Raw genomic sequence first — 27,085 nt, forward strand, 5'->3', positions numbered from 1 at the left:
TGAGTCTACCCTCCCTTTCTATCCCTAATAAAATTATTGTGCTTTAGACAGCCCCTTCTCCCCAAAGAGAAGGAATTAAATGTCACTTCTATTTTCCTGTTTAAAACCACATCCCTGAGAGCAGTAACTCTCTCTAAGTACTGCCCTCTTAAGGACAGTATTCTCCTTTCAGGTTCTGGGTGCTGCCATCCCCAGATTTGATCTCTACACTTTTGCCTTTCCAAATACCCGAGTTTGAGGAAAATTCCTGATCCATTTCTCTCTTCCAAAAGCTCTAAGGATGCTTTAGCAGTCTCTACCTGTGGTAAATGGTAGTTCACTGAAGTACCCTACCCAGGGGATTGAATTTCCCTCTCTACTCCCTTCGCCCCCAGTTCCAACCTCACCTATGTTGGCCAAGAGGCAGCACAGCCCAGTCCAAAGAGGAATAATGAGGGAATGCCTCTGAGCAATGCCTGCTTCCCAAGCTGCCACATTCCTCAGCATTTTTAGGTTGCTGTGGGCCAGCATGCAAGGAAGAACTGAAGGTTCTGTTATTGAACACCCCTTTTCCTCTGGAGCAGATTTTGCTGCCAATCATATTTGGAACTTGGAGGTTCCACTGGTGAGAAATTGAGTTCTGGAAAAGGAAACTCACAGTTGAAGAAAAATGTGGTGTGAATGTAAAGAGGATCAGCAGCCAGGCTATGAACCAGTTCCTGCAACACTCTGTACATGGAGGGGGGTGTGCACATACACACAAACACACAGCCTTGCAATTCCAGCACTGCCTTGGGGAAGTTGCATTTCCATGAAACAATTCCATAATTTTTAAAATAAAAAACACAGCATTTAATGATTAAAATAACACAACAGAATGAACAAATGTTTTATTGGCATGTTCATTGTTGTAAACAGCATCTGGCATGAAAAAGTTTACCAAAATCTTTTGATTGTTATAAATTAGGTGGTTTTTCCAAAAACTATGGAGAATTGTTCTCTACTGATCTTTATGGACCAAAGCAAAAAATTGCTGTTCCTAGGCTTTGCAATGAAATCATGTTGACTGCATCAGTCTTTGCACCACAGCCTGAACTACCGAGTTCGTACGTTGAGTTGTTAAGAGGTTGCCCCAATATTTGACTACATATAGCTATGGAAAAACTCTGGGAAAAAACAAACTGACTTTCAGCAGGTGAAGAAGATGCAAACTTGTAATAGTCTTAAAAACAAAATGTACAAAAAGTAGCAGAACAGAACAAATCTTCATTAACAAGGGGAAGTACAACCCTAAAGTACCCAGCATTGTCAAACATAAAATGAATACAAATTTAAATAGGCAACTATACTTCCAAATGTACACAATGAATGTTGATATGTAAAGAATAGCATGGTAAATAGCTGAACTGCAGTTCTGGTAAATGGATAGGGCAGATTTTATTTACACATTGAACGCAATACACTAGAGCTGCTCATTGGTAACCTATTAAAAACCACTTTACCTTACAACAGCACTTCTGCAAACAACCAAGGCCTGCCAGCAGCTTCCTGCAGACACCTCTCTGACCCCTGTTTAATTGAAGAATATTCTAAACCCTGACACTTGCAGCACTCCCACCATGCCCGGCCCTTCCCCGCCGCTGTCCTAGAACCAATGTGTTAACATTTACTCCAGACTCTCGATGAGGTAATGCGTGTATCAGTGAAACAAACAGAGAAAAGAATTCTTTCATGGCCTTTGCACAGCTTTTATTATTAAGCTATGAGTATCCTGTTGGAGGCTAGTTTCACTAGCTACTATGTGCACACTGTCCTCAACAATTTCCACTGGTTTCCCTCCCCGCCCACTTTTGAGTTCTAATCTTTTATTTGCACATCCCTTTTAGCTTTACAGTACATGTGACTCTAGTGCACAACATGATTCCAAGTCCCACGGTGGCCCGCGGGCGCTGCCTGCGGCCGGCCCCGCCCGGCTGTGCTGGTGTCAGCGCTTTACACCTAATGAATGTCCTGCCGTAATGGCACTACACAGTAGTAGTGAACCTTTTGATTGGAAACAAAAAAAATTCCCCAGGGAAAATGCTATAGCGAGTATCAGTCTTGAGTCAAATCTTTATTTGGTGCTCCATCCAGATAAATTTTTAGTGCTTTTTCTTTACGGGGAGAGTAGGTTACCCGGTGTCCAGTTTTCTGGAGTCTGCTGCTTTCTTTTTTCATCAGTTCATTTCTTTGCTCATCTGTTAATTCCATTAATTCTTCAGTTTTATCCCTAAAATGTAAACATATGTTCAAATTCAGATCAATACAGTAACCACAAGTAGACTTGTGGGGTTTTTTCGGCTTGGAGCAACTTAGTAAAAACCGTAACTAAGCATAATATTTCTCAGGGATTGCTTTATTCTGCAGGAACAGGCGATGTGTCTAAACTTGCTTTTCCAGCAGAAACATTCAGTGTTCTGCCTGACTACAAACCAGGGCAAGAAACAAGCCCATGCTCCTCCATCTCTCTTACTCCTATTCTTTATAGACAACCACAGCTCTGCTTTGCTTTTGGTCCCAGTGCCAACAGCTGGAAGCAGTGTGTCAGCTAGCCCTTACCAGATGTTCTCCCAAGCCATTTTCATCAGGACCAGCACATTATTAACCAGCTGCTCTTCCCCAGCTCACATGCAATTAGGCAAACTGCCACAGCAATGTGTCCATGAGGCTGCCCCACCAAGTTTAGGAGAAATGACAATATTCAAGCTCTCAGTCCTCAACTCCTGCCCTCAGCTGATCAACATTTCCCACGTTAACAGATTTTTTAGCATAACAGGCTTTTTAAAAAGAATCCATACTAATTTCTCAAAGGAATAAACTCAGGCAATAAATTCCTTGCTCTCCAAAACCTACAGCAAGACTCTCACTAACTCCACATGGGATATGGTTCTATTTTAAGAAATTAAATCCAGACACACACTCAAGCATAGCAACTAGCTTTAATTTCAGTGGTTCAGGAGGGAGGATTGAGTAAAAAGACACAGTTCTTGTTTTCTTAACCTTAATTAATATTCAGGCTTTTAGGAAGCTGAGGAGCACAAATATTTCAGCTGAATGTTTCAAACCTTTTCTTTAAGGTAACAAAGAGTATTTTATGTTCCTGTCCATTACATCACCCCACAAATGTTAACCACAGGGGTTTTTTTGCATTGTTTATTATACTGTAATGAAATACATACCTATAAAATATTACTGCACCATCATCACAAATGTACAGGGGCCAGACATTCAATGTAGATACTTTTGGATTCCAGTCCAAGTCTTGATGAATCTCTAGTATGGAAATGTCACAGGGAAAGGTTCCTCTACCCTGAAAAAAGCAATTACTTAGTGAATACAATAAAACTTATAATTACACATCTGTGCTATTAAAGGGTAAAAAACCATAAAATTTTACTTACCTTTGCAAATTCAATGTTTTCTAAGGGTATTCCACTTATTTCACTTAGCTGTGAAGAGAAATGGTGGATTTAATACTATTTCAAAGCAACATTACACAGTGTCTACATAAAGTGAACAGCTGCCAAATCTAGAAGTCGAATTATCTGCAAGTCCTCCAATGTACAAAACTGAAGTGACAAGTGACAATTCTTAACATTTCTGAAGTTACCAGTGTGTGTCACAAGCGACGCTTGCTGTGACAGCATTTCACCACACTTCTCTTAATACTAAAGGGGAGACAAAAAAAGTTCATAGAAACAATTAATGAATAACATTCAAGTTCCAAGATAGAAAGAGACCAAGTGCCTCATGTTGAACCCTGTGTCACATGGAAGGTGTTATCCAGTCAATCTGGAGCAGGCACAGCTGGAAATATGCATGACTAAGACCCACCTCCACATGCCTGCACTTCCTACCAGAACTTTAAGAAAGAAAATTGCTCCCTGCACATCAATTCTTAAGGCAAGAAAACAAGGGCAGCCAACTCTTTCTTCAGACACAAGTGAGAAGGAATTCTTGACTGCATGCAAGAACCTGTAGTTATGACTTCATTTCTACCTGAGGAATGCAAGAAAGCAGCCCATAGCTTAACCTGTACAACACAAACCCAGCCTGTGAACTACCACCCCTAATTTAATGAATTCTCAGGGTCACTGACACCAGCATTTTTACTGGCCTCAACATCCAAGGTGGCCTCCTAACAACTGGGTAATGCCATGTATAAATAAACATTTCTCCAAGTGTGGAACCCTGTGATACATTGAATTATCAAAACAGTTTCAGATTTCTGCTGGCATGACACAGGTCTGCTGTGACAGGTCTGCTTACCTGTTAGAGCATCCTGACCTTGAGTAAAACCAAACCATACTACAGCCACACTTCTTTCCAACCAAAACATAGTTCAGCCTACTTGATACAGCAACAGTTGTCAAATTCAAATATGAGGAGGCTGAAAGGTTTGGTATTTTGGAATAACAAAACATTAGCTTGAAAAAACACCAAGAGGCAGTAGCTCAGCTTTTCTTTCATGTGTGTTTTCTGATGATAAGGGACAAAGATACTATTAAGCTGCTTAAACTTCAAGATGTGACTTCTTTTTTTGCATGTATTCACTCAAATACTTTCAGACCAGACCATTATGTGAAACTAAGAAGTAAAGTTGATAATTCATGTGGTTTGGTAATGGGATGGGATAGGTTATCAGTTCCCAGGGAAAAATAATCACCACGCAACAAGATTTTTGGAGCTATGACATCCTTGTGCTTCCCACCAGAGAACATCAATAAGGCTCTTGGTCATCACAAGAAACTTGCATCATATTACACATTTTACCTTCTCTTTTAATTCTTCAACACTGCTGCTTTCCAGTACTACTTCCTGGAAAGAATCTAATTTCATCTCTGACGGCCTCCATCGTCTTGATAAAACAGCAAGTTGTGACATGGATTTCATCTTTTCTACTCCTAGCAAAGAAAGAGAAATTTTTTGTATTAACATTGCAAAATATCCTATTTTAAATGAGAATTTGTCCATAGCTTAAAGATACTCTAATATGGAAGACTGCCCTAGAGATACATGCACAAATTAAGTAACTCAGTGTACTGCAAGCAGTTCACTTGTAAAAAAGGGGAAGATGAAAGGACAATGATTTAGTTGAAGTTTTCTGTTACCAGCTCCTATAAATGAATTTTCCATGGGCACAATCTGCTGGAAGCCATAGGGCAGTTTGCCATAAAGCCCAGCTCAGTTATCCATGGCAGATCTATCCCCCTAACCAGAGGCTGACTCCAGATCTGGCATCTGCACAAGACCTTCCTCAGCTATCTGGTATTTATTCATGTGCTTCACCTCCTTTACCAAAATAAGCTTTTCCCTTTTAACTTCTAGATTTCCCTCACCAATTCTACACTTGTTATTGAAATCTTCTTTTCACCCACCACCTTCAACAGTTTTAGTATTTGCTGCCTCCAGCCTTTTTATACCTTGTTCCAGTTTTCAGAGCTGTCTCTGGCTGATGGAACAATACTGTTTATGTTACAATTAGATAAGCAGAAATTATATCCAAGGGCTGATTTATTTTTTATTTTTAATTAGCCTATAATTTTATCATCTAGCATGCAGAACATGAGGCTTAGACATTTATGTCTAACATTACATGCTTGTTTTGGTGGAAACTGTTGCAGAACACCTGGAAGCCCTGTAATCTACAATCTGTCTGTGAGTTAGGTGGGCTCCAGTGTCTAGAGCTCTATCTCTACTCACTACAGAAACAGTACAGCAGTTGTCTAAATCTAATAAAAATTTTGAACTGTAAAGTCTGAACTACAGCAGGAGCTGATACATATGTCCATAGGGATCTGCAGGTTTCCTGAATCTCCAGGTTCATTTCAAATTTTGATACTTTCATTGGCATAATTCTATTAAAATTGAAAATACCAGAATTGAACACAGCTCCCCAAACACTTGACTAATAGCTAACTAAACCAGGTATGCCTAGGACGAAAATTCCTGAGTGAATGGAATTCACATTCTTCATCTATGCACTAACTGCAGTATCTGTTAATCTAGACGCCAAAGAGCATGGTCCACTTTTCTTACCCTTAAATTACACTTTTGAATTCAGAATCAAAATTTTAAGTGTATATGCAAAGGAATGCTTAAGAAATGGCATAATTTAAATTATATTTAAGCAGAATTTCAGAAATATTCTGCTCTCTAATAATTGATTCCAAAATTGTTTTGACGAACAGAAGCTTTGGTTCATAATTCCTTCATGACAGAAGTGTTTTCAATCCTGTCTGAAAATTACTAGATGACTGAACTGCTGTGTCAACTTAAATTATACAAATGCATTATGTATCTGTATGCACATAATTCAGCTACCTAGTCATCACTAATACTAATTTAAAAATAAATCATTACCATCAAGTATTTCTAAGAAGACCTCCCAGTTGCTGGAAATATTGATATCTTCTTCATAGATATGATAATCCAGAAACACAGTGCCTGGATTCTTCCAGGTTTTCTTTCGTAGGCGAAACCTATAAATACATCACAAAAAACCCCAGTGAGCTTCTATCTGCTCATGAACACTTAGCACTGGCAGAGATCAAAACTGAGTATTTCCTGACAAAACTGAAATACTACAACTCATTGATTCAAGCCTTGGTGAAGTTTAACAGGACCAAGTTTAATGTTCAGAAAAAGTCCTGACAGCAGGGCATCACTGCTGGCTTAGTGCTGAATCATTCATAAACACAAGGGAAACAAGTCTGTATTGCACTTGCTCAATGCAGGAAATATGTAGGGATTTAAAGGAAGAAAACCATTTCCTAATTAGGGATTACCCAATTATGGTAAAGGGCAGACAGCCCAGATCAGTGCTGTACACACACATGATGATGCTGCACAAGCAGTTTGCTGCAGTGATCTATGCCGGGCTTGCATATAGAGAGCAGGCGGCTCTTTTAAGAACTGATTTACTTAATGTTCCCCTTTCTGAAGGAAATCATCATTAGAGAGATCTAAAGCAGCAGACTTGTTGCACACAGGCAATTCTATGTAAATATTATCCCCTACAGAATTCATTCTGCGTGAGATGAAAGTCAAGAATTGCTGAATTAGTGTTTGTATTCACAAACTGATTCAAAGACCACAGCAATTTATTTCTGCTTCTTTCATTATTTTCTTTCTCCACAAGAGGAAAGAAATCCCCAAACACATTTTAAAATGATATTTCATCAGGTTTACCTGTCAATTGTCAAGTCTAGGCCACATTGTTCTCGAAGCTGAGGAAGCAGCTCCTCTTTGGACTGTCGGACAGTCATTCCTTTAGCAAAAACTGCATCTAGAAGAAACTTGCATGGCTGTGAACATAAATAAAAAGAGATAAAGACAGAATTCTTTCGAACTGTTTATGCCTTTTGTACCACTGTTTATGCCTTGTGACCAGTCCCATCCACCTGGCAAAAAGATCAGCAGGTTTCTCGTTAACAAGGTAGGCAATGAATTCACTAATATGGGATGTAACTAATTAGTGTAGCAGCAGCCCTTTGGCAGGGCACTCCAGCCCTCTGACTGCCTGTGCTGTGCTGCTAACTGCTACCATTACATTCACATCCCACACAATGGCAAAGGAGCTTTCAAATTAAATAAGCCACATCATCATAAAAAAGCCACTTTCTTGGCTTTCATGATCAGACACAGCTCCATCTGTGGAAGTTGCTTTTAAATTTATCTTATTCCCTACTTTAGCAGCTCAGCTTAGTCTCTTGTCCATTATCAAAACATCTTCTGCAGTTTTGTCCAAAAAATAAAATTGAAGTGCATACAAAGTCAACTTCTAAAGACTGCAATCTATCCAGTCCACAGTCTATATAATCACTTCTGTACTTTTCATGTCCCAGAAGATGTAACAAGCTTACGAGCTGCTTTACTGCAAGAGAGGCACTTTTGTTTCAGACTTGCCTTATGCAGAGGGGACCATTACCCAGATAACCCTCCTAACAAGCACTATGCAGCACATGAATGGGATGAATAAGATCAGTTCAGCATCACTGAAAACCACAGCCACAAGCAAACACAGTTTCTTCTTTGGAGAGAATGCTACATGACTGTCACACATTTAAGGGAAACAAAGAAACAATTCACTTGTCCTCCATTTACACTACAGAAATAGGGACACTTAAGAGACAGTGTAAATCACATTCCAACTGCTTACTTGGAACAGAAATAATCTCTAACTTCCTCTCTAAATCCTTTCTATATCCCTTGAGGAGAAATATGAAGAAAAGGAGTTTCATTTTTTCCCAAGATTTCAAAGCAAAACCTTGGTCCAGGCACACACCAATATTTTCATGAATCAGCCTTGAAACATTCAATGCCTTACCTCAGGCTCATTTACCAAGAGTTGATAGACTTTAACTCTGTATTCACCCTTCTTAAGGGCTCTTCCAAGTCTAATAGTTATCTAGAGTGCAAAAGGAATATCTGTTAGAACTGGTATCAAAATCAGAATTGTGTTTTGTAACATGCTACCAAGACCAAAAGAATTATTTCACCTGTTGCAAATTAACTTTATCTATATTGTACCAATCTACTTTCAATGATTCAAAATAACTTCTAAATAACCTTATTGTCATCAGAAAATGATGAAAGGGTCTCATTCAGTCGAACACTCTCAAACTCTTGATTGCTGGCATAGACTCTAAAGACTTTGAAATGAGAAGATGGAACTCCAACAAAAGGCTCCAAGTGTTGCTTGAAGGCAGACAGTGTAATTCTTTTATCAACATGCACCATCAGCCCTAAGCAAAAATAAAGATAAAAACGGTATGAAACACCTTGCTACCAAAAAAAAGCACTCTCACATACAATTTCCATATATTCAGAGTTAGCACTTGCAGCAAAAGTGTACTGAAAAGCCTGAATTATGGTTACTGGCTACATTTACACTTTATCTAAAGATGTTATCATAACCTTTAAAAACTTTTCTATATTTTAAGTGGTTATGGGCAGATATTTCTGGAGGACACAGCAGTTCCAAAGTGCTCTGGTTTGCATTCAGCAAAGCAGTACCTTGTCTCTTCAGAAAGAAAACAAACAGAATTCCATGGAGCAACTGCTAAATCCTCCTACAGCTTTCTCTGCCTCAAAGGACAGGGAACTGCTTTGGTGCTAGAACTGGCTGGGCACAGGCCACCCAACCTCTTCTATATTCCTTCCTGGCTTTCAGCATTAAAAAGGTAAATTCTGTGTTCTGGAAGGCCACAGGCTATCACAAGACAAGCTCAAATCCAGATTAAGGGACTTTTTCATGGAATAATGTTGTAATTAAGGAAGCATTTAATGTTGTAGTAGCATTAAATTCTGGAACGTAAAGGGAATAGCTTACCTTTAGAAATTGTGTTTCTTAATATATGCAATTTGTACTACACTACAAACTATATCATCATTATGTAACTTCACAACACTCTAGAATAAATTATTCAGAATTTATTATATTTTATTTATTTATATATTATTTTATTTATTTATTTTATTATCTGAATTTCAATATTCAGAATAAAATATTCAGAATATTGAAGTGAACAAATAAATTTTTTGAATTATATTAAAAATAAAAGAAAGCTTTCCCTTCAGGATAATCGTTTATGTGTACTATGATAACATCAAAATTACTGCAAACAAGTAATTCCTGAATCCAACTAGACCAACCAAAACAAAACAGGGAAAAATGAAAGCAGTTCAGAATTAGCCCTAAAGAAAGACCATTCCAAGCTAAAGGAGTCATTTTATCAAAGCTTTAGTAGATGCAAATCAATTTCTCTGTGAGAAACTCTTCTTTATCTATTATTATTACCATGAGATTTCTGGATTGAAATGAAAGTCTTTGCCTTTGAAAATATTTATCTTACATCCTATTATTCTTTTATTATTAATTTGTTAGTTATAAAGCACATGCAGGTAGAGAGTGTTGTTGAAATTATTTATTTTTTATGGCAATTATATACCACTTAGGCTCTTATACTGAACTTGTTTGGACACTTTCATGTCAGCCATATGCCTCACTGTACCCACTGTATTTCAGTTAGTGAATTAAATCGTCAATATCGAGTATATCTGAATTTTCTTTACAGTCAAATGACTAAGGCTTTTCAGGTTTGTTAGTCTAAATGGTAACAGAAATATGCTGTTTTAACCACATTAAATAAGTGCATTCGGAAACAGGTGAATCAGCAGCAGCAGATGCAACTAAGTTCCTTTCACTAGAAGACAACTCAGCTTGCTCTTCAGGAACACCATCAATACACTTAAGCAGAGGTTAATTTTCTTAGAAACAAAAGAGCAAGACACTTTTCAAATATGCAATCACTAATAATAAGATCAAAATAGATTTTTGCTGAACATCACATCCTGTCTGCACTTCAATTAGCTTTAATTTGACATTATAATCAAGTTTTTCAATACTGCCATTAGACCTCTTTAACACAGCATATGAATTAAGTAGTAAAACCCACAGAATTATTTTAAGACACTTAAAAAAGAATACATACATTTTTGCCCTTCTCCTGAACCCTCCTCTGCAGTGTAGGGTTCTGATTTAAAGTACATATACTGTGCTTCTCCTCTGCTCTTGCCACTTTCATCATATTCACTGTCTGTTCCAGAATCTTCTTCTGCTGTGTCCCAGGTTTCCTTCTTGCCCTGATTGGCCTTTGATCGCCTGCTGCTGGTGATGCTGTGGGAATCCAGCCCGTTAGCCAGGGGCAGGGGGGCATTGTCCACGTTGCACAGAGTGTCACTGCTGTGGCTGGAGCTGAGGATGTCACTGTCCACTGAACTCGTACTCCTGTCGTTATTGACATCCGAGTCCGACCGCTCCTCGGACTGCAGATTCTCTGCGTCAGAAATCTGAATTTGGTTGTCAAGTTCTCTGTTTTCTGCTGATGCTGAAGAGTCTATTTCATTTAAAGGTGACTCAATGTTTTCAAAATCACTGGCTTCTGTGCTTTTGCTGCTGTCTCCATTATCTCCCTCCTGCTGCTGCTGTTGCTGCAGGGACAAGCTTTTAAGTTTTTCAGTGCTTTCTTCCAAAATTGCCTCTACAGATTTCATATTACCTACAGGTCCTTTTACTCTTTCACAAGGTTCCTCCAAGTTGCCCACAGCCCCAGCAGACTTCTGATAAAGCGCCCGTCTGAGCTGAGAGCCAGGAGCTTGCTCTGGCAATGAAACGTACAGTCTGATGGTGTTTGCATGGCGATCCAGAAGCTTCCACAGCTGAGAGTCTGTGTATGTCACATGGCGATCCAAGGACTCTGAGCTTTCAATGAACACCTGAACAGGAAAGAAGTGTTGTACCATGCAGTGTTATTCTAAAGAAATGCAGCAACAGCAAACACAGGGTTGAGCACACATTAGAAATAATGCCAACAATGAAACATCACCTTTTATCAAAATGTTAAAATACATGCTTAGAAAAAGACAGACCAAGGAGTCTGCAGTATAATAATGATTTCACTTTTCCTTGTTTTCATAACCATGTTTAAGACTGGAGTGAACTGTAAGCAGACTGACGAGCTGCAGGAAACACATCCAGAAGTGGATTCATGGATCACTCCACGTGCACCCTTCACCTGTGCATAGCATGTTATGGCAGCAATGAGACCCACCACTGCAGTAGACTGTGTCTTTATTTCTAGTACAGTGTCATAAGAAGTTTTAAATGTAGACATGTTCAACAATAGTGCAAATTAAATGTCTCTCTTCCCTTTGTCAAAGGGCTCCATGTTGTAGAACATCGATTGAGAAAGGCCTCTAAGTAACTGAACAGCAACTCAGTGCCACTGTTCTGCTCAGCTGTGAGCCATCAAAGCCTTCCTTAATCTTTCTTCATCAAGATGATTTAACATTAAGCTTCAACATTAGAGACAGAGGATGTGCAAAATGTGCTAAAAGATGGGCTATTTCTACTGCAGTAAAAAAGGGCAATGTATGCATTTAAAATGTTAAAGTTATTTGAGTGCTAAGTTACTCTTCTGAATGCATTATACAATTATTACTGGAAATATTTATTAAAAGTCTTTTTTTGAAAAAATAATGTAAATTGCCCAGGGGGAATCTTTACAGTGAAAACTACTGAATTTAAGATAGAAACCCACCAAAAGCTTGCTTTTAGTTTTGATATTTGTTTTTTAATAAGTTTAATAATACTAAGAGCAGGTACAGTTGTTCAGGTGTTTTTAGCAAACACATCCAACAGCAGATTTCATAGCAATAAATCAATCTTTGCTCCCTAAGAATGCTTAACTTTTAACAGTCTTCTTCACAAGGCTGTTAAGCTCAGCATCATCTGACCCAGAGGGAACAGCCACTTGTCTGATTCTCAGTCCACTCTCTCCTATGTACACTTGGTTTCATACATAGCCTAGAGTATTCACCAGCACCACTGTACCAGGCACAGAAACGCACACACTACAGAGCAAAATCCAGTTATCCATTATCAATTCCGTGTGTACGTCCATGCCTTTTGTAACACAACAGGTAACCACAAACACAAGGAATGAACAAATCAAAAATCAGAGCATGTACCTTGTTGCTTCTAAAGAAGCCTTCAGCTTTCAGTGTTTTGCTGGAGACGTTCAGCAGCCGCAGGTCATTGTAGCAGCGCTCCAGCACCACCCGCATGGTTTCAGCAGGCAGGTGTGTGGCCTAAACCAGGACATGGACAGGGAGAGAACATGGGCATCACACATACCTTCAAAACTGAAAAAGCTGCTTCATTTCTGGGATTATTCACTGGGAAAGGAGCAGGTTTGTTCATCAACTTTGAAATTGCAAAAGAGAACACGGGGGGGAACCTCCCAAACCTGTTCAGTCCCAGTGCCTTTCCTCCACCCTTTAATATGTAGCAAGCATCAGTTTTTCCAAAAGGTCAGAAGCATAAAATGGCCTGGCTTTGCAGAGAACTGGAAAATCATTTATGACAATGGTCTTATCTTTAACGTATGAACCAACTGAAAATTAAAAATATTCTTGAACAACAGGTTTTGCACAGTATTCACTTAATTCTTAGACTGAACTCAAATTCCTGGAATCATATTTTACAACAAATATTATGAACTTACACCAACTACTGAATTATTTTACACAGAAATGTGCAGATGCAATCTCTGTCTTCCAATGCAATGGAAGCAGTAATGTCCCTTAGTTTCAAACCATGTAAAAATCAATTTACATCTTGGTAACACGGGGCTACTGGGAAGAAAAGGATTGTATGAAGGACGTGAACAGCTTTGGATGTTAGGTGTCAAATACTAAAGCTACGGGGAAGTTACACTTAGGTTCAGTTGTGTGGTAACAGTTCCTTAGTTGTGTCACCAGCTGGACTCTCAGTGAGGTTGTTAAAGGTACTAACTCTGCATGGAAGCAAGGAGCAGCCTGCTGCTTTCAGCAGGAGTGTGCAGGTGGACAAACTCAGCTGTAGCACCTAACTGAACCCTGCTGGACAGGACTCACAGCATGATCTGCAAAAGGTGCAGGTTCTCATTTGAGGTATGGAAATTATGACACACTTCACAGTCACAATGAATGAAAACTCTGTAACAAAAGTCCATAGGGACTGTAAATTACCTTTGAAATTAGCTGTTTAAATTCTGACACTGTTTGATTCAAATAAGCTCGCACACTTATTGGAGGAGCAACAGATTCAGTCTTCAGGTCAACTACGTGAACCTTTACCATGACCTCTGCAGGAAGGAGAAAAAAGAAAACAAAGTCACATATATACACAGAGAAAATTCAACAAAGAAAACACATGTATGCTTGTCTAAGGTAATAAGTAAGGGGCTGCATTAAATACAAACAGTAAGAACTCAAAAAGCAGTCCAATTTCAGAATTACATTTTTTGATCAAATTTAATGCCAAAAGAGAAAAAACCTTCCAGTTTGACAAATTTTAGTATACCTTAGACCTGCTTCAACTAGAAGCAAAGTCAGCAGCACAGCACATTATGAAGTTCTGAATATTGACTGTAAAATCTAGGTTTTTTTCTTGCAACACCTTATACTGAAGCTGTTTTACAGCTCTGTGCTTGTGCCATCACACAATATAGATAAGGACAGACTAAAAGCATATATTGTAATTATATATCTTACCACCAGGTTTATAGCACTGGAAAACTTGGTCAGGCCTTCTTGTTTCCAACAGTAAGTCAAACATGTAGGTTGACTTGACCCCTCCAAGTAACAAACCCATTGGGGTATCCTCTTCTCCTTCGTACGAGCGCTCCAGGTAGTCATGGAACTCATCGTATTTGACAAGGCGGCAGCAGCTCAAGGGAACAGCCTCTTCTAAATCCATCAGCTGCAACGGGCACACACAGAACCCCCCAAACATTAGTAACAGCTCAGCTGGGTGTTTAGTTCTGAGCCTGCAAGCTAGAGATACCTCACTGTGCATACATCCAGGAACCCCTTGAATTCACAACAGCCACTGTGGTTTTAGAAAACACATCACAGATATTTTGCAATATAGATACATGTTATATATGCATATATACATGCAATATATATACGTGTTTCCAAATTCAAATAGAAGCCTGCATGAAAATGCAGAAAAGAGGGAATTTTGAAAAGCATGTACAGAGGCACATGAAGACATTTCCCAGAAGTATTTTCAGAGGAATACACTGCCTATCACTTCTACCAGATGGCATCTTAGAGGCCGGAGGGAGTCACATCCACTAACTGTACATCTCAAGAAGATGTTAGCACATCCCAAATATGTAAGTGCCTCGCTGGTGCTCTCCTAGCCAAAAGCATACACAGCAAGAAGCAAAGAGTACAAGTAGGTGAGCAAAAATTGATGTCTTCAGTTCCCACCTGTTTGAGGAAGGCAGAGATCAACAGGCCTTGGTGTTCACTCCTGTTACTGAAATTAGCTACCCAGGAAGATTCTCAAAAACTCTGTTATTATGTATCTAATACAAGGTTTTTACTGCAATGCCAATAAAAGTGTTCAGAATTCTTTCAATTTGCTGAGGCCATAGTGAGTTTACAGCAACTCTCACTGTCTGATTTTAAAATAAGGGTATGCCAGATCATACTGCCTTTTACAAGGGCAGGCTGCATCACTCCAATCAGCAATCAGCTTATGGCTACTGGCAGAAAACTTAGTCAATAATGGCAAACTAGAACACCTTTAAAAAAAAACACAACAAAAAAACCCATCATACAGAACTTCCCAAGAAGCAGCCTCCAAAACCAACCCCTCAAAAAATCCCCACAGCCAAGCCCTCTCAAACACTCCCACAGTATTACAAATTAAAAATCTGAAGACACAAAGCAGAAATCAATACAAACAATTTAAATATCCTGTTACACATGGCATACCTTGTAAGCTATTTCCACAGCTTCCTTCAGCGTTCTGTCCTTATGAACTTCCAATTTGTTCTCCATCATTATTTGCTTTGTAGGATGCATGCAGAATAATTTAATCTATGAAATACAAAAGGAAGAAAAATTATCATGAAGGCATTTTCAAATATCTTTCCATTGAAGTTGAAAACACCATATCCAAGCAATCTAATATGAAATACACCTTTAGCTCTGCTTCAGCTGTGGGGTGGTTTCCTTTCAGCTGGTTATACAGCTGCAGACAGAGTATGTCAAAGGCACATCAGGTATTTGTGTGCATCTGAATCTTTTTCCCAGCTAGGGTACAGCTTCTATAACCAGAACATCTTGTAGCCACAAGCAGTGAGCAAACGCTCCAAAGCCGAATGCACATATGAACAATGAATGTGAAATTCCTTTTTCACATAGAGAGTTACACATTTTGCAATGAGAGAACTTCCTTATAAACAATCGCTTAATTCATAGATAGAGCAGCTGACTGCCATGCTTGTAAGGCACTGAGATCCAATTTTCTTTGCCATTAAATCTAGGGTTTGAAAAAGTTCTGCTCTTTCTGCCAAGTAACTATTTAGAGTTAGTTTAAGAAACACCACTGCACAAAGTCAAGGGTCACAATATGAAAAGATTTAACAGTACAAAACACAATGTGCAGCATTACACATTCTTTGGAAGTAATTTTGCTTAAAATAAGTGCTAAGTTGTTTTGGTTTTAATACCAATTCAAATCCACATGCAATACATTAATTCAAAAGAAATGGCTGGTGAATACCTCTAACAGATGCCTGCATTATGTACAGCTTTCCAACAGGTGTGCAATTCGTTTAAAAGAATTGTTAGTGCAAACATTTATCACAAAGGAGCCCTTGTATTGTAGTAAAAAAATCACTGTTTACTGTAGAAACATTTCCCACTAGCAATGTATTGCTACTCAGTCCAGCAGAAATTCTAACCTTGCATGTGTTGCGTTCAATTTCACGTTGCCTCTTCTCTTGTTCTTCTAATTCTCTCTCTTTCTGTACCAATTGTTTAATGTGCTCTGGATATTCATGTGCCTCAAGAAACTCTGCCAGTAAAAACAAAGCAATAGTTTTTTAAAAATACAGTTTTTCCATAGCAAGCATTACATTTCCACCTTTAGGCATTACAGGTATATTTGAGTTATCTTTCTTGCCTTTTCACCCCACTCTTTTTCCACACAAATTTCCCACTACACCATGCCCTGTTCTCTTTTGTATTATTTAAATCAAACTGAAGTCAGCCTTTTATTCCCCTTGCTCATGTTATCAGCAACACAAGAAAGTGATAGTAGCAAAAGATTCTGGTACCAGTGAAGCTTTTCTGTGGTAAAGAAATACACTAAAGCTGATGACTGCACTTAATCCATTTTTACAATAAATGCAAATACTCTTCCAGAAAGTGAATTAGTTGAAAATAAAAGTCTCAAGGTATCATCTATATTATGATAAAATAAATAATGCATTTCATGCAAGTTAGTGTACTTTATGACATTGTTTCATAACAACAAACAAAACCACAGCATGCAACACTTAAGTTAAAAAAAACCCAAAAAACAACTTTTGCAAATACAGCTGTTGAACTTACTTGCATTTCTTGTTGGATCTTTCAGTCTGTATATCAGCATGTAAGCATTTGTGGAGCTGGGGGAAGAGAAGAGACAGGTGAATTTATCACTCAGGAGACAATATTGGCTTCAGAAGCTGCTCTGGTTTCTTTATCTTTCAGTAAGGAGCTATATCATATCTAAGTTATATACTAACCAGGAACGATTTTAAAAAATAAATATCACATTATTTTAATCATCTGAAACAGCAGTCAGGGTAGTTCTTACAACTACCTGCAGCATCTGCTAATAATTTTTATGTAACATGTTAGGCATAGGCACCTTGGCCATTCATATCATCACACTAAATCACTACCAGAAAGAAAAGTAACATTACAGTAATACTAACCTAGCAAAAGCACTGGAATAATATCCTCTGCTTCCAGAAGATCCTCCATAGGTTTTCTTAATATCTTCCTGAGTTATCTAACAGAAAATAAATGTAATGATTATTTGAGAAACTTGCATTAATTGAGATGCATTTATTCTCACAAGGAAACATGGCATTATACAACACACTATATTAATAATTCCAATTATAAAAGTATTTTTGCTTATTTGCTGACTTCCAAAAACAATTTCAGAGTGATTTGGCTCTCCATTTTACAATGAATGCAAACATACTTTTTTAGTTTTTAAAGTGGGAACTTCTTAGAGAAAGAGACACAGGTTTCCTGATTGCAATAGTACCTATGGATGACAGCTGGAACACCTCCATCAGCTGGACAGGTTTAAGAGCACAGTCTGGACTGTAACAGATCTACAAACACTCCTCTAAGCAAGAAATGCTCTTCAAATGTACAGAAGACAAAATTTGAAATACAGCCTGGTCTGTACATGAATGAAGGCTTCTTTAGGAACCATCCCACCATTACTGCCAAGGAGAAACACTCCTTTCCCCACCACACAAAAATACATAAATACATAAATAAAAACTCTCCAAACCCCTAGAAATCAGTTAAGCTGACGATTGAAACATATGCATATGGCAGAACATTAGGAGGAGATGATAAAATCAAGGAAATACTGGAAATATGCATAATGAAACTGGTTTTATGGGCAGCTAAGTGGAAAACCACAAAACAGAAACTTATTGGTCCATTTATGAGTGGAAAACATAACAAAAATTACTATTTTTACCTTGCTAACATGCTGATCATTAAAGCTGTACCACTGATCATCACTAAAAGATTTTATACAGGCATAATAATGGCCACCAGCAGCACTTCCAGAATGAACCATGACAGAAAAGAGCTCATACAGCAAAGAACTCTGTGGAGAGAAGAAAAAGGTGTGAAACATACCCAGTGAAGAAAAGCTAAGCAAATGGTAATTTTAAAAAATTTTAAAATAAGGAAACAAACCTAGGTATGTAAATAGTTGGATGCAAAGAGTGGATTTGTGCAATAGAAATTAATTAATGCAATAGGCACTGAACAAAACCAGAGCTCTGCTATGCTAAACTTTACTCAGCGGTTTGTAGCTACAAATCTTAGGTCTGTTTGCTATCACCCCTCTCCACACTCGATGTTATACACCCTATTTTTTTTTTTTCCATAGATAAATGGATAGAAATAGAGGGCACTGAGCACATGCCTTTGGTGCTGCATATAAATTAAAAAATAAAACTGAACTGATTCACAAGTGTTACAAGGATATTTTTAGACTATGTAGAAGAAACACTGTATGTTCTCAGCATATCCCACACCCATTATTAAGATATCCAAACCAAAAAGCTTGGCTTGACAGCTTGTTTGCCTTGAGAACAAGTGGTATGAAACAACTGGCCAATACTTGGACATCCCACTTGCATTACAGACACATCAAATATTCTGGTCTTGTTCTAGTCAAGTGACTAGAATTAATTTTTTCAACATTTCCAACTAAGACTGACAGTATTCAGAACATATACCAAAACCACATTCTCAAATGGTTCAAGGTAAATACAAACAGGGCCAGATGTGAAGATTAACATGCAAGTCAGCCTTTAAAACTGTTACTTTACAAAAATACCAGATGAAGCCAAACAGCCTTCTACCAAGACTGAATGAAAGCTAGTGGCCTAATTTCAGATGAGCTCACTGAACAACAATACATTAAGTACACATTGTAGATATTACCATAAAGTTCGACATTTTCCATGAAAACTCAACCAAGTTCATCAGCAATCTCTACCAACCCTGATGTCCCACAGCAGGACTGCAGCTATCCTGGACTGACTTGCTATTTTATTCCTTTATATTAAGATGACTGAAGGAATATTTAACATTTAGACCCTTGGCTTCATCTATAAAATTGATCAAAACTTCCCAATCTTCTCCTACTACTCTGCAAGATGCTTTTGCAGCTAAATCTGGCAGACCTTTGACAGCTGGCCACAAGTAAAACCACTGCTCACAAGGCAAAACAAGTCTTCAGTTTATGGGTCTGCGGGCAAAACAAGTTATTGGAAACTCTCAGCCTGTCAAGCTGGGAAGACTCTTATGTATCTCAGGTGACCTCCAAATCAGATGAATTTTTTCCTTTGTTGTAATGTCAATTTTTGAAAATTGAAATAAACTCACACACTTCCAACCTCTCACCTCACCTTCAATGTCAGAATTAATTATATTTTTATCATTTACATTTGTGGTGGGTAGACCCTAGCCAAGAACAAAACATCCCTCCAGCCAGTCAGTCACTACTCCTCTCAAGTGGGATGGTGGAGAAAATCAGAAGAGCAAAACTGGGAACACTTGTGGTTGGAGACAATGACAGTTTAATAGATAAAGGAAACATACAAAAAATTAATAGTGCAGTGATGCAAAGGCATTACTCAGCATACCCCCACCCCCTTGCCCCCAGCAGACCAATGCCCAGCCAGACTCTGAACAACAGCAACCTTGGAAAGCCCCCAGTTTCCTGCAGAGCATGATGGTGCCCAGAGGGAATCTGGCATGGAATATCCTGGTGGTGAATGCAGGTCAGTCTGTCCAGCTGTGTCCCCCTTCCCAGCCTCCTGCCCATCTCTCTAACAGCCAGTGTTATCTTACCTTCTCACTGCCAGCTTTAGAGATCCTCTCTGCTGCACTATTGCTTTCAAGGCAGATTCCTTCATCAACTCCATCATCATTAGAAAAATCATTGCTCATCTGATCACTGTGACAACTGCCTTCATTTTCAGCTCCACTATCAGTACAACTCTCAGTCTGAGGAGACTTCTTAAAAATAAGACACACACTAACATTATACAACATTAAAAGTTACATGGAACAGGAAATAACAGTGTTTGTGAAATGAAAAAATCCACTCTATGAAGCAATCAAATTCCTCAAAAACTAGAGACCTCTGTAATTCAGCACCAAGAACAGACTTGTTTCTGTTGGTGTCTTCAGTCCACCTCTTCAGTATTACTGGGGTTTGTGTGCAACTTAACAGTAACTACGAGTTTTCAGACTTGGGAAAGTTATATTTGTTACTAGCCTATCCCATTCACTAGCTATCCCAATTCAGTACCTGGAAGTCTGATACCAAAAAACAATCTGTTGTAAAGTGGCCCTGTTAATCAGAACTGACTGAAAATATTTTCAGTCACAACCAAAGACTTTTTTTTCCATTTCAACTCACTGGACCAAGCCAAGGTATTACAGTAAGACTGCTTAGTGTTCTGCTAGCTTAACAGCATGGTGTCACCAACACTGTGAATGCAGCTCACTCAGTATACTCATCTCTTACCTGATCTTCTTGCCTCTGGATATTGTTTTGATTTTCTGACAGTCCTTAATTTTATCTGAGTTCTGTTCTCCCAGATCAATCTTCATTGTTACTTATCCCACTCACCCTGAGAGGTATCAAATTGTCTACATGGGATCCTTCCTAAGACAAGGGTTTGTAGAGAGCCAGAAAAGCCTCTCCATGTGCACATTCAGGCAGTATTTCTCTTATACCAGTGCAAGCCAACAAATGTTTTCAGGAATGAAATTAGAGAAATTGCTTTGGTCTTCAATGCAAAAAGCACAGTAAATACTTCTTGGTGAATGTAAGTGCACAACATGAATTTTGGTAAAACCCGAAAAGTAAAAAGCCAGAAGACTGATGGGAAAAAATAAAATTTTTAAAATCTTATTTCTACAGTATACACTAACTACATGGTGATTCAGAGGGAAGAAATTAATTATTAATGATTTCTGGACTAACTTCAATATTCAAAGTTTTGAAACTTTACATCACCTCTTATGACCAACACAATTCAGACACAAGTTTCAGACAAATCTTCCCTTCTGGAATTGCAATATATATAGAAGCCCTGAGACTCATGTCTTTAAATCTGTCGACTGAAGATGTAAGAAATCTGAAAGAGCTTCCTTATGGAAGCAGGAACCCCAACTACAGAGAACACATTTGTTTGCAATATTAAAAAGAAAAATCCATATGGACAGACTTAAAATCTTCAAATTATAGCACTAGCATGGCTAAAGAACATTATACATAGATGAATAATATTGTTAAAATGGGTTTATAAGACTAGAATTTTGATTTTCTGAATGAGAAACTTGAAGGAAGTTAAATGCTTTTCTCTGAAACCAAATACCTTACCTCATCTTCAACATCAATAAAGACACTCATGTCCAGCTCCTCTGGAAAAGTCATGCGATCATTGAGTTTAATTCTGTGCATTGTGGTATAATCAAAGTCAAATCTCTTCAGCTGTAATGTTAGCAGGTATGGAAAGTGCAAGAACCGCAGGCCCTAAGTGAAACAAGGACAAGATTATGTCCCTGTTATCAGGATTGGTATTTATTAAAAGTCATTTTTGCAAATCATTTGACTAGTCTTTACCTTTCTTGCATCACATTTCTTCTTACATCGCTCACAAAAGTACTGATTTGGGCCATCAAGGATCTCAGGCTGAATGAAAGCATGCAGTGCTTCTTCCTAAGAATAAAAACACGTTACCCCATTTTTAAAGAGTGTTTACTATGCAGGTATAAATTTACAATGAGACTGCAAACACATACAAATAATTCATTTAAATCTACCACCAAAATTTGATTGACAAACTTTGGTACAGACAAAATATTTAGGTAAACATGACCAGAAATCAACATTTCTACCCAGCAAAACCACAATACTGTTAATTGTATCTCGTTCAGTACTTGATGAATCCCAACTGTCTTTGGTTCAATAGTTACATTTACTCCTGTTACCTTGCACATCACATTTAGTCGTGTCTGTAAACTCATCTGCTGTGAAAACAAGCTTATTTTTAAACCCTGTCTTGCTCTTGTTCTCCCAGAATTTTGAGTTGATTCTTCTGCATTTCTAAAGGAGTTTTTCTCAAAAAAGCCAATCCGGTATTTAGAGGGGGAAAGAGGAAGCAGTAGAAAAAAGTGTTACTCAGTTTCTCAGTGCCCTGCATAAAGATAGCCTTAGTCCTGGTTCTACCAAGGGTCAGGAAACGACACTTGAAGATCCTATTTTTAAGTGAAAGCTGGGGAAAGGACAGAGGGAAGAGTATTTGAGTTTTGCTCCCAAAGGAGTGAGAATCAGGTAAGGTCATCTCTTATAAAGACAGAAGTAGTTTCCTAGCTAAACATTATGAGGCAACTAAGCAATAACTGGAATTTTGTCTTCTGACAGCTGCCTAGTTTGGGGTGGTTCAAAAAACCCCACAAGTTCTGTCATTAATGCTTACACCCAGGACTTCAATGATTTCTATTTTGCTCCTCACTATAGTAATCAATATTCAAAATACAACCAAATTGACACAATTTGCAGCAATGACACTGCACATTAAGGTGTAAATACTTGAGAACCAACTTGTTCAAACAGAATTCACTAGGAGTGCTGAGATGGGTTCACTTAAGAATTTTACCCAGAGATGTTAAAGTTAAAACCTATAACCCAGTCAGCTTGCAAGCCAATAGGCTCCATGTTTCTGAACTCCAAGTGGAAGGCAGAAGTTCTCTCTTCAGCCATGGAGGTGAAAGCAAATACAATTTGCAACATCATTTTTAAAATCATCATCTGTTAATGAAGGTCTGTGGCTGTTCCCCTGAAGTTTTGAGTAAGTAAGAAGGGGCTTAACTGGGCAGAGTAAACTCAGCAGTCATAACATGGCTGGCACAGAACCTACGACTGGTATCTAAATCGTGTTGTTTGGCAAATCCCACTTTGGGAACCAATCAAGGATATGCCAAGTTCTTCACAAAAGCCCCCAGTTCTTCTCTCCTCCATTCTTTCTTTCCAAGAATGGAGGCAATCAGCAAGAACAACAAAGCAAGTATTTTCCAAAAGCTCTGTTGCTATTCTAGGAGAAAGGACTTCTAAAAAATGGACTCTATTCCAGGTGACTGCTCTTCACAAATGAAGGACCTACCAAACTCCATAAAACAACTGTACAGTGAAGGCAGTCATCTCAGTTTCCATTTTTTGAGCCAGCCAGAAGGGCTTTTGAACAGCCTGAAATCACAGCTCTCGGGCAGAGACTCTCCAGACATATGAAAACATTTTAGAGTCTGAATTGAACTGCTGTCTATGTCTTTACTTCCTAAATGCTACAGAAGCTGAGTTGCTTTTTACTCCAGGGCCACAGACAGCTAGTGTTTAGTAAGATTATGTACTGAAATGTGAGGAATCTCATTCTAAAATGTAAGAGAAAAGACTAAACAAGTTAGAACCTGCTTAAAAAGAAAGCAGAAGAAATGAATTGCTGTATTTTGATTATTATGCACAACTATTTCAGGAAAAGCAAAAAAGTTAATGGCCAACACAGAAAACATGAATCAGACAACATCACATGATGATATCATAATCAGTGATAGAACTGTCTTGTGAGCCAAATGCCAGTTAAGGCAAGAAAAATATATTTCAAGTGTAAGAAAAAAGTTGCAGCTCATGTATCAACATGAATACAAGTGGGAATATATGGAGGATGGGACATAAATTATTGTGTAATACTTATGTAGACTCATGTGATGTGCAATTTAACAAGGAAACACCCTACAAATTTTTACATAAGGCAAGAAGTGATGATGCTCTAGACCCCTGAGAAGGCAATGAAGCATTATTACATCACTCTTGAGGTTTCACTGCTTAGCACTCATAGTGAGCTGTGCTTTGAAAGGCCTGATTGAAGCTCCTGGGACCTCCATTACTTTTGAGCTATATATATATAGCCGTGTATTTTTCAATCCTTGGATAATCACCACTGCTGCTCCCCAGGCTGACTCTCTTCCCTCTTAAATAATCTTTACACCAAGGTTACTTCTGCTTAGGAGGTTTCTTAATACACTTCCTCCTCTAGTGTAGTTCACTGCCCTCTGCTCTGACAGGTTACTCAGCAAAACCAGGGGCAGAGCTGCCAAGCTGCACAGCCTTTCACAGCACACATCCCCTGCCCTGCGGTGCCACCAGAAGCCAGTGTTACCTCAGGAGTTACCTTCAACGTGGCAGCTCTTATCTACCTTTGGAGTCACTGAGCATTTCCAAAATCCCCTACACACACACTTCAAAGTAAAGCTTAAGTGATCAAGCTACAGATTAGGGTGACAAAAGCTATTTAAACTTCTTTCTAGTTCAAAGAATCAAAAGAACAACACAGGCTGAAAGAAATTTCTGGAGATCATCTGATCCTAATCCCTTGCTCAAAACAGGTCAAACTTTAGGCATATTGCTCAGTCTTGTCCAGCCAAGTTCTGAGTGCATTCAGTTTTTAATATTCTGAGATTTCTATCATTTAGCACACTAAAATGCTGTAACAATTCAACCTAATTATTGTCTGGCTTAAGAGAGGCACTGCAGAGAACTTTCCCCTCCATGAAAATGCGTTATGATCTAGTCAGTAGTTTGACAAGTGCCATACTGCAAGTCTTCATAAATGTGTAAATTTGTAAAACCTGTGAATAGGAGCAGTAGGACCTTTATGAAGCCTTACACAACAAATAGCATTTAGGCAAAACTGCTGTTGGAAAAAGCTAGAAACTAACTGCCATCTCAGGTTTTCAGAGTTCATCAGTTTTCCTGTGCTCAAAGAGTATGTTCAATAAAAATACAAGACCTCCTTGTCACTGATCTAGCCTTAAAAACAAAAAAGGAATTATCACATCATCCATATTCTGCCTTCAACAGCTTGGCAAAGACACCACAAAGTTCACATAAAGTTCAAAGTAATTTCTACCCTAAGAAGGACTACTTGTACACATATTTACATTCTCAAAAGAAAAGCTATGGTACAAAAGATCTTGAAAACTAACAATACTTAACAAAACACAACGGCATTGGCTACACATCCACACATCCAGAATACTTGGATCATTACTAGTTTTCTGGTATTGCAAATCAACTCTCACTGTTTTAGTATCATAATTTCAGCATCACTGCTAGTTCCCAGTTGCGTCTTTCTCTCCACTGTTCATCCTGCAAAATATTTTTTTTTACTGCAAAACATTTCAGCTTATGCCTAGTGTTGTTAAATTCAAAAAGACACTAGTACCTACGAAAATCAGAAGGCGAATTGTTGCTCCCGTTTACCTCCCTGAAATAAGCCAAATGTTTTTATGTCTGGATTTCTACTGACCTCAAGAAAAGCCTGATTCAGGGGTTTTTTGACACCATACCCTTGAATAATGCAGATTACATAAGTGTTTTTTCAGAAACCATCTTGAGTCACACACTGCCAACATCTCAATACCCCAGAGCTGCCCTAGTGAGTTTGCAGCTATGCTACATGGAGTTGTGGGATAGAGTGGGAAATCAGAACAATTCTAAATGCAAACCGTAAGACCACACTGAAGAATTTCAGAATTAGTTCACAGTAGGAAATAAAGAAAGCATGACATTATCCTTCCCAGTTCTTCGATGTTCCCATGCATTGAGAAGTAATATACATATAAATGAATGCGACATTTCAAGTATCTGCATTTCTTTGGTAATACACAATGTCAAACAGTGGGATAACGCTCTTTAAATGGCATTCTACGGATTAACCTTATTCAAAGCTCATCCATCCATTCTCTCTTATTGGAAAGTAATGGAAAATCACTTACCTCTAACTAGAGTTCTTTGAAGGTAGTATCCTCCTTAGATCCCCTATCTTGGGTTGTGTCGCCTGCTGCAAGTTCCCTCAGGAGCTGACTAGCAAGGTCTAAAAAGTTTTACATTCCCTTCCATAAGCCCTATTAGCGCATGTGTGAAGTTTTTGATCTCTCAGACCCTTTTACCTACACCTACTGAATCACACCATCTATGGATCAATGGAGGATACTACCTTCAGAGAATTCCATTTAGAAACAGGCGATTTTTCCCTTCTCCAAAAGCAAGTATCCTCCATATCTCCCCACTGCTGAAGACTACAGAACTAAAAATTACATCTGCTATTGTTCGTACATATGCAGGGAGGAGAATCAACTGAATGTAATCAGAATAGGAATTGAAAAAGCTCAAAAATTGAAGCATCAATACAAGTTGCAACCATGTAGTTTGTGTAACAAAAATCTTAAAACTATGTTCCTCAATGTAGTAAACCCAGTAAACGCTGACTGAAAGGAAAAATATCATGTACTATTAAAACTAATCTGAACTTTAAGTCCTTATTCATTCAAGTTTTGTTTTTACAAATAGACAAAGTCTTTTTTTAGCACTGCATTACAGACTTGTCCATTGAAGAAAAAAACCTTTCCATTTAAGACATACAAACAATGCATTGTTAAATGCAGAATTAAACTATATGAACTGAATAGTTTTCATTATTTTTAATAGATCATAAAAATCTAATTATTTAATAAAAATTACAACAAATAAAATTTAGTTCAGGGAATACTGCTAGAAATTAGGGTTAAAAGATGAAAAGGGAAGCCATCTGTATAAAATATCAATCTGTATTAAGACAGCTTCCATTAGCTGGACAGTTCCAGAAAATTTTGATCTTAAGAAAAATTCGAAGGACGTTACTTACTTGAATTCTTTTCACAAGATGAATGTCCCTCACCTTTATTACTTCTCAAGATTGATATTTAAAGTTTCAAGGTATGAAGTACTTTGAAGCTATACTATAGTTTAAATTAATTCTAACAACTCTTAACAGAATTACCATTAAGAATTATGGAC

The 27,085-nt window shown here is 38.1% G+C and overlaps 1 protein-coding gene across 3 annotated transcripts in view; it reads right to left on the reverse strand.

Annotated features, from left to right (window-relative positions):
* Positions 1-838: 838 nt before the first annotated feature.
* Positions 839-27,085, reverse strand: part of USP47 (ubiquitin specific peptidase 47) — a 51,512-nt gene continuing 25,265 nt past the window's right edge. For 2 of the 3 annotated variants that reach the window (XM_071456602.1, XM_071456601.1), the window contains exons 9-28: positions 21,818-21,913; positions 21,575-21,727; positions 20,032-20,199; positions 18,140-18,271; positions 17,349-17,425; positions 16,981-17,036; positions 16,329-16,441; positions 15,355-15,459; positions 14,119-14,326; positions 13,594-13,709; positions 12,553-12,672; positions 10,515-11,298; positions 8,590-8,765; positions 8,348-8,428; positions 7,210-7,325; positions 6,382-6,500; positions 4,792-4,922; positions 3,420-3,467; positions 3,198-3,328; positions 839-2,248 (exon numbers count right to left, since the gene is read on the reverse strand). In XM_071456602.1, coding sequence (XP_071312703.1) covers positions 2,074-2,248; positions 3,198-3,328; positions 3,420-3,467; positions 4,792-4,922; positions 6,382-6,500; positions 7,210-7,325; positions 8,348-8,428; positions 8,590-8,765; positions 10,515-11,298; positions 12,553-12,672; positions 13,594-13,709; positions 14,119-14,326; positions 15,355-15,459; positions 16,329-16,441; positions 16,981-17,036; positions 17,349-17,425; positions 18,140-18,271; positions 20,032-20,199; positions 21,575-21,727; positions 21,818-21,913 — 3,105 coding nt within the window. In that variant the 3' untranslated portion in view covers positions 839-2,073. The remainder of the gene's footprint in view (positions 2,249-3,197; positions 3,329-3,419; positions 3,468-4,791; positions 4,923-6,381; positions 6,501-7,209; positions 7,326-8,347; positions 8,429-8,589; positions 8,766-10,514; positions 11,299-12,552; positions 12,673-13,593; positions 13,710-14,118; positions 14,327-15,354; positions 15,460-16,328; positions 16,442-16,980; positions 17,037-17,348; positions 17,426-18,139; positions 18,272-20,031; positions 20,200-21,574; positions 21,728-21,817; positions 21,914-27,085) is intronic. The other variant, XM_071456603.1, reaches the window with a different exon arrangement.

This window comes from Agelaius tricolor, unplaced genomic scaffold (genome assembly GCF_023055355.1).
Source record: "Agelaius tricolor isolate 1412-34295 unplaced genomic scaffold, bAgeTri1.0.p SCAF_62, whole genome shotgun sequence".
In the NCBI taxonomy this organism is placed as follows: domain Eukaryota; kingdom Metazoa; phylum Chordata; class Aves; order Passeriformes; family Icteridae; genus Agelaius; species Agelaius tricolor.